The 18728-nt window shown below is 42.3% G+C and overlaps 1 protein-coding gene across 1 annotated transcript in view; it reads left to right on the top strand.

Annotated features, from left to right (window-relative positions):
* Positions 1 to 8197, top strand: part of MYO1E (myosin IE) — a 202075-nt gene extending 193878 nt beyond the window's left edge. The window contains exons 27-28 of the mRNA XM_060005875.1: positions 2541 to 2710; positions 7136 to 8197. Coding sequence (XP_059861858.1) covers positions 2541 to 2710; positions 7136 to 7212 — 247 coding nt within the window. The 3' untranslated portion in view covers positions 7213 to 8197. The remainder of the gene's footprint in view (positions 1 to 2540; positions 2711 to 7135) is intronic.
* The last annotated feature ends 10531 nt before the right edge of the window (positions 8198 to 18728 follow it).

The following is an 18728-nucleotide window of genomic DNA, read 5'->3' on the forward strand; positions in this document are numbered from 1 at the left end:
GGACTTTGTAGGCCAAGAGCAGAGAGAAGCTGTTAGAAGGATTTTCAGTGGAGGGTGAGGTAAACTAATAAATGCTGAGCTGGGGTGATGTTCAGGGAGCCTCGAAAGGAAGCAACTTTAGTTGCTTTCGTTGCTTCCTTTCCTCGAAAGGAAGGCAGGAAAGACATGAAGGGGGAGGAACTGGGTGACCTCCATCAAAGATGGAGGCAGATGGGCAGAGGAGCGAGCGGGGAGACTCCCGGGAAGGCTGCAGGCAGGATGGCCCTTGTTTTCAGAGGGTCATCCAGCTTTGCCTCCATGCTAAGAGGCCCCCCTGCCCGAAGAATGCACCTAAGTCCCAACACTCTTGGGCTCCAGACACCCCATCAACCTGTATTCTCCCCTGGACATAAGAGAGGCCAACTCTTCATCTGTGAATATTTGGTGAGTGTATGTGTGTGCACACACGTAAGCCTGCACACACACGTGTGCATATGTGCACGTACCCTCCCAACCCTGTTCCCTGGAACTGCCAGAGTGGAGGCTTCCTCCCTCCCAGGGTGTTCTAATGCACACGCCACAGCCCCAGCCCCTCCTCCATTCCTTGTTACTGGGAAATAGATGACTTCTGGTATCCAGGCTAATGGCTCTTATTAACCAAATGCTGACACATCCCTAATATATAGGTTGCTTAATTAAAAACCTGCTTGTCCAGCCAGCTTTCAGAGAAGCAAGCACTTCCCAAGCAGGGAATGGGGATTTCCAATAGACTAGGAAGGAAATGATGTCATGCTAATGAACTATACAATGCCTTTCCTCTTCGATGAAAGAAAGCGTCTGGTGGGGGTGGGAAGGTGGGGGCGGGGTTGATCTGAGAAGAGTGGAGCCTGAGTTACCTTGGGGTTTGCTCCCTCCTACTCAGGGAACCCCCCACCCCTGCTGGGGACAGCTAGCAGCCAGTAACCCCTCACCCCCAGCCAACCCCCTCGTGATCCGACTTGCTCATCAGCAGCATCTGCTGTCACAGGAGCTCAGCAAGGACAGTGAGGCTCTGGCCTCTTCAGAGCACAGCTCAAAACTGGGTGTGTTTTTTCCTTCCAGAGCTCAAGCCCCAGGAAATACCCTCCCTTTTCCTCCCTCCTCCCACAGGTGTTAACAGGCCCAGCCAGACCTAACAGCCAGCCCCACAACGTTGAGCTCAGCCCAGGCCCTCTTAGAAGAAATCTTAAGTTTCTTTCGTAAGCGAACGAATGTAGGCTTCACTTTGGTTAGTCCTTAAGCTAAGGGGGAGGGGGACTGTTTGCTATATTTCTATTTCCTAAATGCATTCTCTAAATGCTTTTCATGAACATATTTAATAAATGGTTGTTCCAGATATGTTTAAAGATCTCAGTAACTAGGACCAACCTAGAGTTACATGCCTTTGAGACAATGTATGTATGAATGGTGACTGGAGGTTACACAGGTTGTAGAAAGAATACATTTAAAGCTAGAAGACCTGGATTAGGGTCTCAAGTTGGAGATATTTTTGATGATCATGACCAGGGAGAGGAGGTGCTACTGGCATCCCAGGGGTAAAGGCGAGGGATGTTGCTTAACACCCTACAGTGCACAGGACAGCCTCCGCAGCAAAGGATTATCTATCCGCCCAAAGTGTCCATAGTGCTGATGTTGAGAAATTACTTTGGATAAACTTTTGCACAAGAACATTCATAGCAGCATTTTTGTGTAATGAAATTGGAATCATCCCAAATGGTCATCAACAATGGAATGGATAAGTAAATTGTGACCTATTCATGCAATGGAATAGTAAGTATAAAGCAATGAGAATGAATGAATCAAACTACATGCATCAACAGTGTTCATCTCAAAAATGGAGTGAGTGAGGGGGATTCCCTGGCAGTCCAGTGGTTAGGACTCAGTGCTTTCAGTGTCGTGGCCCGGGTTCAATCCCTAGTCAGGGAACTAAGATCCCAAGAGCCACGCAGTGTGGCTGGAAAAAAAAAATGGAGCAAGTGATAGTAGCATGTGATTCATTTCATATAGTTAAAAAACAGACAAACTAGAAGTATCGTTTAGGGATACTTATGTGCGTGGTAAAACTACAAAGCAAAGCAGAATTATTAATACAAAATGCAAGCTAGGGGTTCATTCTGGGAGGGATTTCAGTTGAGGAGAGGCACCTGCAGGCTTCTATGGTAAAGTTCTGTTTCCACAGTTGAGGGAGGGGGATAGGTACATGACTATTTATTATCATTTAGATGTATAAATATGTTTTATAAACTTTGGTAGGAATATGTGTCTTTTTCACATTTCCTTCTATGCTGGGGACACAGCAACAGAGGCTAATGTTTATGAAGAGCTAGCTACATGCTTTTGCAATGACCTTGTCAGGGAGGGTGCTTTACTCTCCGGGAAAGTTTAGGAAGTGACATGTCCATCTAAGGATAGGGCTGGACTTGAACTTGAGCTGGCCAGTGCTGGCCCCATGCTCCAAACTACCATGTGGTGCTGCTGCCTCCTGTTGGGTCCCTTCTCACCTGCCTCCACTCTTTCCACAGGGTCCGGAGACAAACAACCAGCCGGCCTCCCCCAGCAGGGGGCAGACCCAAGCCCCAGCCCAAGCCCAAGCCTCAGGTGCCACAGTGCAAGGCTCTGTATGCCTATGATGCTCAGGACACAGACGAACTCAGCTTCAATGCCAATGACATTATCGATATTATCAAAGAAGGTAAGTGCATGGCTGGCTGGGACAGCCTCCAAAAAGCATATGGTTATATTTCTATAAAATCTAGTATAAATGTGAAAGGAATTTATGGGCTCCTCTCACTGAAACTTGCAGAGGTAGGTCAGGTTTCAGGCTGATCAAGACTCCAGCTTCATTTTTAAAAAACACTTCTTTCAGCTCTGCCCTCTTCTTTGTATCTGTTCCCTCCTCAGGCTGTTTTTCCTCATGGTAGCAAAAAGGCTGCATCAGTTCCAGGCCAACAGATCAAACCATCTCTGAAATCCGCTTTACCTCTGAAACTTCTCTTAGCCATTGGACAAAAGTCCCAGCTATCCCTCAGATTGGACCAAACTGGTCATGTGCCCATCCCTGAATCAATCTCTGTAGCAAGGCAAAGGCTGTACCCCAAGTGGGTTAGACCTGGCAGGGACTGCCCGAGGTAACGGGAGTTAGGCCTCTCCCACCCAGATTTCATGGCTTCCTCCTAATGAAGGTAGATGGAATGGAAGCTAGGGAGACAACTTGTAACATCTATTATAAAAGTGGTCTGTGGGCTTGGCTGAATACTTTATTAATTTGGTAAAGATAAGTTAGAATATAATATACATATAAGCAAACATTATTCCTTATGGAAGCATTAAAAAACAAAGATGACTCTTAATTTAGGATGTTAGAAAAAGCCCCATGAATGACATGGCATTTGCGGTGAGGGATGGGAAGACTGACGGAGAGAGGAGCCATGGAGGCCAGAAAGAGTGGGTCCTTTTAGGAAAATGAGCCGACACTCAACCCAGGTGCAGAACCCCTGAGGAGATGTCATGGGGGATGAGATGAAGCCAGAGTGGCCTGGTCCTAGAGGCCCTGGGTGTCAGGCTCAAGACAAGTTGTCAGGAGAGAGTAGAGCCATCCAAGGTGTATGAGCAGAGCAAGGACAACCTGAGTGGACAGTGGTCCATGGCAGGGCTAGCTTTCGGGAAGAGGTAGCCAAGGGCAGTTCTAGGAATCACCTGGGCTCACTCCCAGGAGAATTCCAGGTCCCCAGACCAACCTCCTTCTAAATGTTCTCTGGGTGCTCTTTTTATCTCCTTTAGCCATCTGGTTTTCTACAGGTGTTAATATTTTAAGTCATTTAGTATCCTTCAAAAGTTGGAATAAAAAAAGTATTGAAATAAACTCTTAGTAATACAAACAGGATTTTTATCACCAGCTTTGTTCAGCAAAAATATGGGAAGTGACCTAATATCCAGTGATGGGGATTAGTTTAATAAGCTTTGCTATATCCCTTCAGTGAACTTTGATGCAAAAATTTTTATGTTAAAGATAATGATGCAAAAGTATATACATTATTGAAATGGAAAAATCTTCATGGAGAAAAGGAAAAAGGTTAGCGACTGTGGACTAGTCTCATTTTTGTAAAAATATAAAACACATGGAATAGAAAAATGTTTTCTAAAAAGACATTTTTAAAAATAGAAAATGTTAAAGTGGTCTCCTTAAGTGTTGAACTTTAAGTATTACTTTCTTTTCACTTCTCAATATTTTCAAAATTTTCTAGAAATAACGTACTGGATATAATTAAAACATATATTTGTGTAAAATGTAGAGTCCTAAAAGTTATCAAAACATGCTATAAATTATTGCTGTAATTTAAACAGTGTGGTGTGAGTGCAGGAATTGACATAGATACAAAGGATAGAATAGCATTCAGAAGCAGACCCTTGTTTGCATAGGTATTTAATAGATGATAAATGTGGCATTTGAAATCAGGGGAAAGGATAGACAATTACTTTCCATTTTGAAAGGAAAATAAAGTTTGATCTCTGCCTCATAAACAAAATAAATATCAGATAAATTAAAGATCTAAAACTATATAATTAAATTACAAAAGTCTTAGAAGGAAACCTAGAATATTAATCTTTGGGTGAGAAAAATCTTCCTATGGAAGATGTCAAACTCAAAAACCATACGGGATTTAACCTCATAAAAAGGCTAAATTGGGCTTCCCTGGTGGCGCAGTGGTTGAGAGTCCACCTGCTGATGCAGGGGACACAGGTTCATGCCCCGGTCCGGGAAGATCCCACATGCCGTGGAGCGGCTGGGCCCGTGAGCCATGGCCGCTGAGCCTGCGCGTCCGGAGCCTGTGCTCCGCAATGGGAGAGACCACAACAGCGAGAGGCCCACGTACCGCAAAAAAAAAAAAAAGGCTAAATTAAAACCTATATGGTGAATAGCACTGGGAGCAAAGTTAAATTATGGAAAACAGACTAGGCAAAAATGTTTTACATATATAAATAGCTCTTCTATGTAAATAATACAAATAACCCAGCCCCAAAGTGGACAAAGGCTATTGAGGCAATCAGTGCACAGCAGAGCCTCCTTAACCATCAGGGAAGTGCAAAGCAAAGCATTTCACCTGTGATATCAGCAAAGATTAAAATATGAGAGGGACTTCCCTGGCGGTCCAGTGGTTAGGAGTCAGCGCTTTCACTGCCCGGGCCCCAGGTTCAATCCCTGGTCTGGGAACTAAGATCCTGCAAGCTGCAAGATGAGGCCAAAAAAAAAAAAAAGTGAGAGTTCACATTCCCTAATCCAAATCCTTCGAGCTAACTGAGTTTCAGAAATCAGAGATGGGAGCTTTTTTATAGTATGTAACACCCCTTGCGGGTCCCAGGGAAACAGCTTAGATCAGCCTCAGTATTTCTGCTGTGGAACCTAAGCATGCAGTGGAAAGAGACATCATAAACAAGCCCATGTCAGTTCAGGTCAAGTTTTCCCATGAAATGAGTTACAGAAAACTTAATTTTCAGAACTTTCTGGATTTTGTCATTGCAAATAAAGTGTAGAGTGTAATATCTTTGGTTAGTCAGGGAAATAGGTACCTCCTTTCACTACTGCTGGAATAGACTTTGGGGAAGGAAATTTAACAGTATTTATCAAAATTGTAAAATTCCCATATCAAAATGATTACTTTGGATTTATATATTAACCCCTTCCCCCAAGATAAGTCCCAAATAAATTAATACTTACATGCATAAAAGAAACATAAAAGTCCTAGAAGTAAGTATCGAAGAGTTTTCTTTTTTAATACTGTCGGTGTGGGAAAGGATTTCTAAAAGTGATAGAAAACTAAGAAGCTGTAAAATCATCATCTGATTCAACTGCTCAAATATTAAAACGTCATAAAAATTTAATTAAAATTGGAAGAGGGGTATTTGTAACTCATGTGACAGATTCACTAGTATATAAAGAACTCCTAATCAACAAGATAAGAGACCAGCAACCAATAGAAAAATAGGCAAATGGTATGAACAGTGGCATATAAGCAGCTATAGAATACAGAAGCTCTTTATATACAGATATGAAATGATCTGTAGTATGTATTATTAAGGTTTAAAAAGTACAGAACATGTAGGATGCTATCACTTGTATACAAAAGAGGTTTTTTTGTTTGTTTGTTTGAATAAATGCCTTTATAGACATGAAATATCTCTGGAAGAAAGTGCAAGAAATAGGTAATACTGCTTGCCCTCAAAGAAGGGATCTGGGTAGCTGTTTTCACTGTTTATCCTTTTGTACTTTTGCAAGTACACATGAAAGTATTACCTATTACAAAAAATAAATTAGATTTTCTTACAAAGGATACTAGAAGGTGCATATTCTTTGATCCAAGAGTCTATCCTATAGAACTACTTGCATGTGGGCATAAAGACATTTTTTGCATGAACAATGAAAAATTGGGGAACAAATGTCCATCAATAAGGGAATGTTATATAAAATTTGGTATGCAGTGCAGCTGTTTAAAAAATGAGTCATGGAAAGATATATTGAGTACTGAAAAGCAAAATGCAGAATAGTAAGGTATAGAATGGCCTGTTTAAAATGAATGTGTGTGTTTATAATCACAGAAAAATACATACCAAATTACTGCTGAAGGGACTGGGATTAAGCTGGGAAGTAATTACGGTGAAGTGTTGCAGATCACTTCTTCCAGAAAGGCTGTGAGGTGGAGTGAGGAGTGTGAAAGATGCAGTGGGGGAATAGCCACTGTGAAAGAAAAGGGGGGAAGCAGGGTTAGAGCCATCTTACCACAAGGTGACCTCACAGTCTGCTGGGCCAGCAGCTGCTCCAGAGCTGGGACTGCTCGCAGGGGAGGCTGGAAGGCTTAGGCCCCAAGAGAAGCAATGTCTCAAAGGCAGGGCAGATCCCACAGGGCCGAGAGCTGGAGACTGGCAGCAAAACCTCACATCTGGGCAGCGGCTTCTTCTGGAACGGGGCCTGAGTGGCACATCTGCATGTCTAATTTTCATTAAAATTAAGAAGGGAAAGAACATCCCCTTTGCCCGTGGGATGCACCCACACGAGCAGAGTGCATCTGGCCTGGGCAGAAAGCCTTGCTCACTGTCACCTCCACCATCTGTGTCCCTGCAGATCCTTCTGGCTGGTGGACCGGGCGGCTACGAGGCAAGCAGGGCCTGTTCCCCAACAACTACGTGACCAAGATCTGAGGCGCACAGACTCTGATGCACAGGATGAAGGAACTTCAGGCACAGACAGGGGAGGGGACATTTGGGGGCTCTCCTTCTGATCCATAGCGAGCAATTGCTTCTGCAAGGCCTGGAGCTATTCTGGCATCTTGCCCATGGAGGACTTCCAAAAGCTGGGCTGGGGACAGGGAGTGTCACTCCATAAATGATCCTAAAAGGTAGCCTATTCACAGGAACCCCAGAGGGCAAACCAAGCACCCACTCAGATTTATTTATTCTATTTAAACCTGGTGAGAGGACAGGTGAGGTCCACTCAGACCTTGCTGACTCTAACAAAATAGCACCTGCTCACTCACCAGGCCCAGGGAATGGCTGTACGCAGCCACTGACAAGTGCCTTTAGTTGAAGAGCACATTTCTTTTATCCCTCTTTTCATTACCTGATGTACACATTCCTCGGCCACCTTCCCTCAGGGAAGACCCACTCTCTGCAGGTGGGGCTTGGCGTGAGCAGGCACTTCCCGTGCAAATGTCAAGGGCCCGCAGGTGCAGTGGGTGCTGGTTTACACGTTGCTGGGCTGCAGGGGCTGAGGCTGGGCTGCCGGCCAGGCTTTCTCTGGGTCTTCAGTTGGAATGTGGCTGGCCCATGTTGGTTTTTGTGTTTAATGCTGTACCTATTACAAGAAGGATCTCTTTTTTCGAGCTGTACATTTATAAAAACAGATCATATACTGTATATATAAAAAATCTCAAGATGATAGAAACATGTATGAATGTACTAAGTAGTATTCCACTGTACTTATTCATAAGATAGGATTTATTACAAAACTCACACCAGGTACTTACAGTTGTGCACTACTCCTTTTCAACTATAGAATCAGTGTTACTGCTTTCTAGCTCAATCCCTGCAAACCCTTCCCAACCCTCTCCTGTAGGTAATTTTCCCCTGCTGGCCCCCAACCCTGTGTCTCCTCCCCCTACCTCCTAAATAAATAAAGGAATCAGTGAACCACCTTGTTCTTTCATGACGTCTGTCTGGCTTGGATTGTGTCCCCTGCCACAAGAGAAGGTATGTTGAAGTCCTAACCCCTAGCACCTTACTTGGACATAGGGTCTTTACAGAGGTAATCAAGTTAAAATGGGGTCATTAGTGAGGGCCCTAATCCAGTACAACTGGTATCCTGATAAAAAGAGATTTGGACACAGATCAATCAACACACAGAGAAGAAGACGAGGTGAAGAGTCAGCCACCTGCAAGCCAAGGGAGGGGGCTTGGAACAGATCCTCAAAGCCCTCAGAGGAAACCGTTCCTGCCAACACCTGCATGTTGGACTTCCACCCTCTGCAATGGCAAGGCAGTAAATTTCTGCTGGTAAGCCACCCAGTCTGCAGTACTTAATTAAGGCAGCCCTAGCACACCAAGGCAGTGTTTACTGCAGTAGTAGTGAAAAGTTGGAAACACTGTCATATCCATCAATAAGGAAATGGTCATAGGGGTACCATCACTTCTTAACCTCTCCTCCCAGTTGCCCTCAGCCATTCTTAAGCTCCTGGGAAAGTAGGATTTGACCGCACACACCTCTTGCCATTTCAGGATCCCCAAGTCCATAGGAAAAAAATTATCAGGGATTACATATTAGGGGGAAAATACATCTGAATTTGGGGCAAAGTAAATAATTCTGTTTTACTTCAACTACAGAGAGCAAACTTCACTTGCTAACAATAAACATAGTTTAAAGTACATTTCAGTTCCATTTGGTGACCACCTAACAGAGAGGAAACTAAAGCCATAATGTGATGACATATGGAAAGGTAATTCTGTGGACACTAACAGTCTCTATATTTTACAAGGGACTTTCAATTTCACATTCCTGGGCTCACTGAGAGTTGGAGGAAGGAGACAGAACCAGAATTCAGCTGAGGAGCATCATGGACTCCCCTTGAGCAGACTCAAGGTGCAGGCTGCTTTCTCACGGGCAGGACCGCCCAAACCACATTCCTGCGTTACCATGAGCCCCTGTCCCAGCTCCCACGTGGCTCACCCAGGGCCGTGCTCAAGTAAGTGCTTAACAGATGTTGCCCGAATAGGTGACTGAATTGATGTGTATAGGTGAAGAAGACTTAAACATTGGTTTCCTCTCATTTCTGGATCCAGCCATGCCTGCCATTTTGTTCACTGATCAGTTAAACAGACAAGAAATTAGTTCAGGAATCACTTAACCAGGGGCAACATAAAGAGGATCAAGGGCCATCCCAGCCTTCTAGAACTTGCCATCCTGTTTAGGAGAAGGGGCATGTGTATGCACACAACACACATGTATAGCAGTAGAAACTGCATTGTAAAAATGTGACAGATTCCTTCAACTGACGGTTTAAAGAAGTAACCAAGAGTTGGTTGTTTGGCCTGAGGCGACCCAACACTGCAGCCTACCTGGGCTCTTTGGTGGGGCTAATGGCAGACACTGGGAGGGCTCACGCCAAGGAGTACTTCCCAGAACTTCTGCTGCCAGTGTCCTTGTCCTCACGATGAGACACAGCCACCCCCCGCCTCTGCAGGAGACCCTACAACGCTAGCAGCCTGTGGAACAAAAACCACATTCACAGAAACACAGAGAAGATGAAAAGGCAGAGGGCTATGTACCAGATGAAGGAACAAGATAAAACCCCAGAAAAACAACTAAATGAAATGGAGATAGGCAACCTACCAGAAAAAGAATTCAGAATAATGATAGTGAAAATGATCCAGGACCTCGGGAAAAGAATGGAGGCAAAGATCAAGAAGATGCAAGAAATGTTTAACAAAGACCTAGAAGAATTAAAGAACAAACAAACAGAGATGAACAATACAATAACTGAAATGAAAACTACACTAGAAGGAATCAATAGCAGAATAACTGAGGCAGAAGAACGGATAAGTGGGCTGGAAGACAGAATGGTGGAATTCACTGCCGTGGAACAGAGTAAACAAAAAAGAATGAAAAGAAATGAAGACAGCCTAAGAGACCTCTGGGACAACATTAAATGCAACAACATTCGCATTACAGGGGCCCCGGAAGGAGAAGAGAGAGAGAAAGGACTCGAGAAAATATTTGAAGAGATTGTCAAAAACTTCCCTAACATGGGAAAGGAAATAGCCACCCAAGTCCAGGAAGCTCAGAGAGTCCCCAGAGAGTCCCATACAGGATAAACGCAAGGAGAAACATAGTAATCAAATTGGCAAACATAGTAATCAAATTGGCAAAAATTAAAGACAAAGAAAAATCGTTGAAAGCAGCAAGGGGAAAACGACAAATAACATATAAGGGAACTCCCATAAGGCTAACAGCTGATTTCTCAGCAGAAACTCTACAAGCCAGAAGGGAGTGGCATGATGTACTTAAAGTGAAGAAAGGGAAGAACCTACAACCAAGGTTACTCTACCCAGCAAGGATCTCATTCAGATTCGATGCAGAAATCAAAAGCTTTACAGACAAGCAAAAGCTAAGAGAATTCAGCACCAGCAAACCAGCTCTACAACAAATGCTAAAGGAACTTCTCTAACTGGGAAACACAGAGAAAAAAGGACTTACAAAAACAAACCCAAAACAATTAAGAAAATGGTCATGGGAACATACATATCGATAACTGCCTTAAACGTGAATGGATTAAATGCTCCAACGAAAAGACACAGGCTTGCTCAATCGATACAAAAACAAGACCCATATATATGCTGTCTACAAGAAACCTACTTCAGACCTAGGGACACATACAGACTGAAAGTGAGGGGATGGAAAAAGATATTCCATGCAAATGGAAATAAAAAGAAAGCTGGAGTAGCAATACTCATATCAGATAAAATAGACTTTAAAGAATGTTACAAGAGACAAGGAAGGACACTACAAAATGATCAAGGGATCAATCCAAGATAAAACAATTATTAATATATATGCACCCAACATAGGACCACCTCAATATATAAGGCAACTGCTAACAGCTATAAAAGAGGAAATCGACAGTAACACAGTAATAGGGGGGGACTTTTACAACTCACACCAATGGACAAATCATCCAAACAGAAAATAAGGAAACACAAGCTTTAAGTGACACAATAGACCAGATAGATTTAATTGATATTTATAGGATATTCCATCAGAAAACAGCAGATTACATTTTCTTCTCAAGTGCGCACGGAACATTCTCCAGGATAGATCACATCTTGGGTCACAAATCAAGCCTCAGTAAATTTAAGAAAACTGAAATCATATCAAGCATCTTTTCTGACCACAACACTACGAAATGAGAAATGAAATACAGGGAGAAGAACGTAAAAAACACAAACACATGGAGGCTAAACAATATGTTACTAAATAAGCAAGAGATCACTGAAGAAAACAAAGAGGAAATTAAAAAATACCTAGAGACAGCTGACAATGAAAACACGACAATCCAAAACTTATGTGAAGTTTATAGCAATACAAGTCTACCTCAAGAAACGAGAAATATCTCAAATAAACAATCTAACATTACACCTAAAGGAACTAGAGAAAGAAGAACAAACCCCAAAGTTAAAAGAAGGAAAGAAATCATAAAGAGCAGAGCAGAAATAAATGAAATAGAAACAAAGAACACAATAGCAAAGATCAATAAAACTAAAAGCTGGTTCTTTGAGAAGATAAACAAAATTGATAAACCATTAGCCAGACTCATCAAGAAAAAGAGGGAGAGGACTCAAATCAATAAAATTAGAAATGAAAAAGAAGTTACAACAGACACTCCACAAACACAAAGCATCCTAAGAGACTGCTACAGGCAACTCTATGCCAATAAAATGGACAACCTGGAAGAAATGGACAATTTCTTAGAAAGGTATAACCTTCCAAGACTGAACCAGGAAGAAATAGAAAATATGAACAGACAAATCACAAGTAATGAGATTGAAACTGTGATTAAAAATCTTCCAACAAACAAAAGCCCAGGACAAGACGGCTTCACAGGTGAATTCTATCAAACATTTAGAGAAGAGCTAACACCCATCCTTCTCAAACTCTTACAAAAAATTGCAGAGGAAGGAACACTCTCAAACTCATTCTATGAGGTCACCATCACCCTGATACCAAAACCAGAAAAAGATACTACAAAAAGGAAAATTACAGGGGCTTCCCTGGTGGCACAGTGGTTGGGAGTCTGCCTGCCGATGCACGGTACACAGGTTCGTGCCCCAGTCCTGGAAGATCCCACGTGCCGTGGAGTAGCTGGGCCCGTGAGCCATGGCTGCTGAGCTTGCGCATCCGGAGCCTGTGCTCCGCGGCGGGAGAGGCCACAACAGTGAGAGGCCCGCGTACCAAAAAAAAAAAAAAAAAAAAGAAAATTACAGACCAATATCACTGATGAATATAGATGCAAAAATCCTCAACAAAATACTAGCAAACAATCCAACAACACATTAAAAAGATTACAGACCATGATCAAGTGGGATTTATCCCAGGCATGCAATGATTCTTCAATATATGCAAATCAATCAATGTGATACACCGTATTAGCAGATTGAAGGATAAAAACCATATGATCATCTCAATAGATGCAGAAAAAGCTTTTCACAAAATTCAATACCCATTTATGATAAAAATTCTGCAGACAGTAGGCATAGAGGGAACCTACCTCAACATAATAAAGGCCATATATGAGAAACCCACAGCAAACATTCTCAATGGTGAAAAACAAAGCATTTCCTCTAAGATCAGGAACAAGACAAGGATGTCCACTCTCACCACTTTTATTCAACATAGTTTTGGAAGTCCTAGCCACGGCAATCAGAGAAGAAAAAGAAAGAAAAGGAATCCAAATCGGAAAAGAAAAAGTAAAGCTGTCACTCTTTGCAGATGACATGATACTATACATAGAGAATCGTAAAGATGCCACCAGAAAACTACTAGAGCTAATCAATGAATCTGGTAAAGTTGTAAGATACGAAATTAATGCACAGAAATCTCTTGAAGTCCTATACACTAATGATGAAAAATCTGAAAGAGAAATTAAGGAAACACTCCCATTTACCACTGCAACAAAAAGAATAAAATACCTAGGAATAAATCTACCTAGGGAGACAAAAGACCTGTATGCAGAAAACTATAAGATGCTGATGAAAGAAACTAAAGATGATACAAACAGATGGAGAGATATATCATGTTCTTAGACTGGAAGACTCAATATTGTGAAAATGACTATACTACCCAAAGCAATCTACAGATTCAATGCAATCCCTATCAAATTAGCAATGGCATTTTTTTTTTTTTTTTTTTTTTTTTTACAGAACTAGAACAAAAAATCTTAAAATTTGTGTGGAGACACAAAAGACCCCAAATAGCCAAAGCAGTTTTGAGGGAAAAAAACAGAGCTGGAGGAATCAGACTCCCTGACTTCAGACTATACTGCAAAGCTACAGTAATCAAGACAATATGGTGCAGGCACAAAAACAGAAATATAGATCAATGGAACAGTATAGAAAGCCCAGAGATAAACCCACGCACCTATGGTCAACTAATCTATGACGAAGGAGGCAAGGATATACAATGGAGAAAAGACAGTCTCTTCAATAAGTGGTGCTGGGAAAACTGGACAGCTACTGTAAAAGAATAAAATTAGAACACTCCCTAACACCATACACAAAAATAAACTCAAAATGGATTAGAGACCTAAATGTAAGACCAGACACTATAAAACTCTTAGAGGAAAACACAGGAAGAACACTCTTTGACACAAACCACAGCAAGATCTTTTTTGATCCACCTCCTAGAGTAATGGAAATAAAAATAAACAAATGGGACCTAATGAGACTTAAGAGCTAAGGAAACTACAAACAAGACAAACTACAAACAAGACAAAACTACAAACAAGACAAACAACCCTCAGAATGGGAGAAAATATTTGCAAACGAATCAACGGACAAAGGATTAATCTCCAAAATGTATAAACAGCTCATGCAGTTCAATATTAAAAAAACAAACAACCCAATCCAAAAATGGCAGAAGACCTAAATAGACATTTCTCCAAAGAAGACATACAGATGGCCAAGAAGCACATGAAAAGCTGCTCAACATCACTAATTATTAGACAAATGCAAATCAAAAGTACAATGAGGTATCACCTCACACCAGTTAGAATGGGCATCATCAGAAAATCTACAAACAACAAATGCTGGAGAGGGTGTGGAGAAAAGGGAACCCTCTTGCACTGTTGGTGGGAATGTAAATTGATACAGCCACTATGGAGAACAGTATGGAGGTTCCTTAAAAAACTAAAAATGGAATTATCATATGACCCAGCAATCCCACTAGTGGGCATATACCCAGAGAAAACCATAATTCAAAAAGACACATGCACCCCAATGTTCATTGCAGCACTATTTACAATAGCCAGGTCATGGAAGCAACCTAAATGCCCATTGTCAGATGAATGGATAAAGAATATGTGGTACATATATACAATGGAATATTACTCAGCCATAAAAAGGAACGAAATTGGGTCATTTGTAGAGATGTGGATGGACCTAGAGACTGTCATACCAGTGAAGTAAGTCAGAAAGAGAAAAACAAATATCGTATATTAACGCATATATGTGGAATCTAGAAAAATGGTACAGATGAACCAGTTTGCAGGGCAGAAATAGAGACACAGATGTAGAGAACAAATGTATGGACACCATGGGGGGAATGCAGGTGGGGGTGGGGGTGGTGGTCGGATGAATTAGGAGATTGGGATTGACATGTATACACTAACATGTATAAAATAGATAACTAATAAGAGCCTGCTGTATAAAAAAATAAAAATTAAAAAAAAACCTAATTTGGAGCAATACATAAGTAAATAATAAAGTAACCAAGAACCACATGAGCAGGCTTGAACTTGGACCCTAGGCCAGAGGTGTTCAAACTTGCTGGACCAGCAGTTCCCAAACCCTTTACACTCTTCCATATTATTGAAGACCTCCAAGAATTCTGCTTTTGTGGGTTATAGCTATCAGTATTTACCATATTAGAAATTCAACTGAGAAAATTTCAAAACACCAACGAACACACACATTCTTATCACATGTCATATTGCCTCGGGAAGATTCCACCGTCAACTACTGACAATGAAGAATGAAAAAAGCAAATAACAGGGCTTCCCTGGTGGCGCAGTGGTTGAGAGTCTACCTGCCGATGCAGGGGACACGGGTTCGTGCCCCGGTCTGGGAAGATCCCACATGCTGCGGAGCGGCTGGGGCCGTGGGCCATGGCTGCTGAGCCTGCGCATCCAGAGCCTGGGCTCCGCAGTGGGAGAGGCCACAACAGTAGAGGCCCGCGTACCGCAAAAAAAAAAAAAAAGCAAATAACATGCTAGTATTATCATGAAAAGGGTTTTGACCTCATGGACTTCTTAAAACTGGCCACATTTTAAGGACCACAGAGGGGGTAAGTGCTAATAAATGGAGGATGCTGCATGCAGGGAGAGCACCTGGTTTTTGGGCGGTTTTTTACTTTTGGCTGCGTTGGGTCTTTGTTGCTGCATGCAGGCTTTCTCTAGTTGCAGCAAGTAGAGGCTACTCTTGGTTGCGGTGCGCAGGCTTCTCATTGCAGTGGCTTCTCTTGTTGCGGAGCACAGGGTCTAGGCATGCGGGCTTCAGTAGTTGTGACACACAGGCTCAGTAGTTGTGGCTCACAGGCTTAGTTGCTCCACGGCATGTGGGATCTTCCCCGACCAGGGCTCGAACCCGTGTTCTCTGCATTGGCAGGCGGATTCTTAACCACTGCGCCACTAGGGAAGCCCGAGCGCCTGGTTTTCTGAAAACGTTATGTGAAGGGCCATCTCTCCACAGTGCTCAGGCAAGCGAGACTCACCCATGGAGAGGGCAAAGCTGAGCTTTCCCTATGAGCTTGCTCCCCCACGAGTGGGGGTGCAGACCACCCACACCCACCTGATCACACATGACCCGTCACCATTATTACCAAGTCCACCTTAGGAAGGCAGAAAAGGGTGAGGAGTGCAGTTTCCTTTTTAAAGGATGTTCCCTCCAAAGCGCACACACCATGTCCACTCATATTCTGCTGGCCAGAACCTAGTCACATGGCCTCAGATGCAAGGGGGGTTGGGAGCCTCTTGCTGGAGACAGTCACTGCACAGAGCAGGTTGCCCAGGGCTGAGAGCTCCCTCTCAGCCATGGCTCCTTCCAGGCAGAGATGCTCACAAGAACAAATGAGAGACAACATGGCTGTGCAGCCACAGAACTCAGAGTCTCCAACAGCTCGCTGCAGAGCAGGGCATGTGCACAATCCAAATCCTCTCACTTGTGACTCCACAACTCCCCCAGACCTGAGTGGAGCTGGGCAGACCTGGGCTGGCCCTGCCTCTAGGACAGGTGGTTTTCTGGGCAGTTTCATTGGCAAGTGGGGATAGAGTCTGGGTTCAGGAGCAGAGCATGCATGGTGCATCTCTGGTGGAGAGCCTAACAATTTCACTGAACCCCTCACCTCTGTAGACAAAAGAATAGGAGCCACTCTGCGTTGTTGTCCCCTTTCCCTCGTTTTGTCTCCTGACGCCTGGCTGATCTTCACAGTTCCTTCTGAATTTAGGAACTCACTTTTACTCCTCCCAGCTCATCTTGATCCCTTTCCTGTCTACTGTACGGGACCTATGCTGCTAACCAGCCTGTTCTAGTCTAAAATCTCCACTTTGCAAATGAGAAGGTGCAGGACGGTTCACTACCTCACCCAAGGTCACACAGCTGTCAACCAGACCAGCCACCATTTGAACCCTGATTGACCCAAAGGCCCATGTTTTTAATCTTTTCTTCAACTCAACAAATATTAAGGAGTTTGACAGTCTAATTGTCAACCTTTAAACTTCCAATATCTTTCTCTCAAAGAGCAAAAACCTAAAAACAGAAGAAAAACCGCACAAATATGACTCAATAGCTATAAATTGGTAAACTCTTTTGATGGGCCAGAGCTATGTCTAACACTTCAGAAAATACTACAAAGCTACAGTAATCAAAACAGCATGGATTGGCACAAAAACAGATATAAGGATCAATGGAACAGAATAGAGAGCCCAGAAATAAACCCACACGGTCAATTAATCTTCGACAAAGGAGGCAAGAATAGACAATGGGAAAAAGACAGTCTCTTCAGCAAGTGGTGTTGGGAAAGTTGGACAGCCACATGCAAATCAATGAAGTTATAACACACCCTCTCACCATATATAAAAATAAACTCAAAGTGGCTTAAAGACTTAAACATAAGACATGACACCGTAAAACTCCTAGAAGAGAACATAGGCAAAACATTCTCTGACATAAATCGTACCAGTGTTTTCTTAGGTCAGTCTCCCAAGGCAATAGAAATAAAAGCAAAAATAAACAAATGGGACCTAATCAAACTTACGAGCTTTTGCACAGCAAAAGAAACCATTAAAAAAAAAAAAAAAGACAACCTACAGAATATTTGTAAATGATGTGACCAACAGGGCTTAATTTCCAAAATATACAAACACCTCATACAACTCAACAAAATAACAGCCCAATCAAAAAATGGGCAGACCTTAATAGACATTCCTCCAAAGAAGATATACAGATGGCCAACAGGCACATGAAAAGATGCTCAACACTGCTAGTTATTAGAGAAATGCAAATCAAAACTATAATGAAGTACCACCTCACACCAGTCAGAATGGCCATCATTAAAAACTCTACAAATAACAAATGCTGGAGAGGGTATGGAGAAAAGGGAACCCTTCTACACTGTTGGTGGGAATGTAAATTGGTGCAGCCACTATGGAAAACAGTATGGAGGTTCCTTAGAAAACTAGAGTTGCCATATGATCCAACAATCCCACTCCTATGCATATATCCAGAGAAAACCATAGTTCAAAAAGATACATGCACCCGTATGTTCATAGCAGCACTGTGGAAACAACCTAAATGTTCACAGACAGATGTTAAAGAAGATGTGGTACATATATACAATGGAATACTACTCGGCCATAAAAAAGAACGAAATACTGCCATTTGCAGCAACATGGATGCAACTAGAGATTATCATACTAAGTGAAGTCAGAAAGACAAATACCATATGATATCACTTATATGTGGAATCTAAAATATGACACAAATGAACCTATCTATGAAACAGAAACAGACTCACAGACATAGAGAACAGACTTGTGGTTGCCAAGGGGGAGGGGGTTGGGGGAGGGATGGAGTGAGGTTGGGATTAAGCAGATGTAAGCTATTATATATGGAATGGATAGATAAACAAGGTCCTACTGTATAGCACAAAGAACTATATTCAGTATCTTATAAACCATAATGGAAAAGAATATTAAAAAAAGAATGTATATATGTATAACTGAATCACTTTGCCGTACAGCAGAAATTAACACAACATTGTAAATCAACCATACTTCAATAAAATTTAAAAAAACAAAAAAGAATTCTGATGCATCTTTGAATGCCCAGAGTCCATCTCTTCCCAAGACCATCAACCTCCTTAAAACAATAGCCACTAGCATTCAAGCACCTCCAGA

The sequence above is a fragment of the Delphinus delphis genome, chromosome 2 (genome assembly GCF_949987515.2).
Source record: "Delphinus delphis chromosome 2, mDelDel1.2, whole genome shotgun sequence".
In the NCBI taxonomy this organism is placed as follows: Eukaryota; Metazoa; Chordata; class Mammalia; order Artiodactyla; family Delphinidae; genus Delphinus; species Delphinus delphis.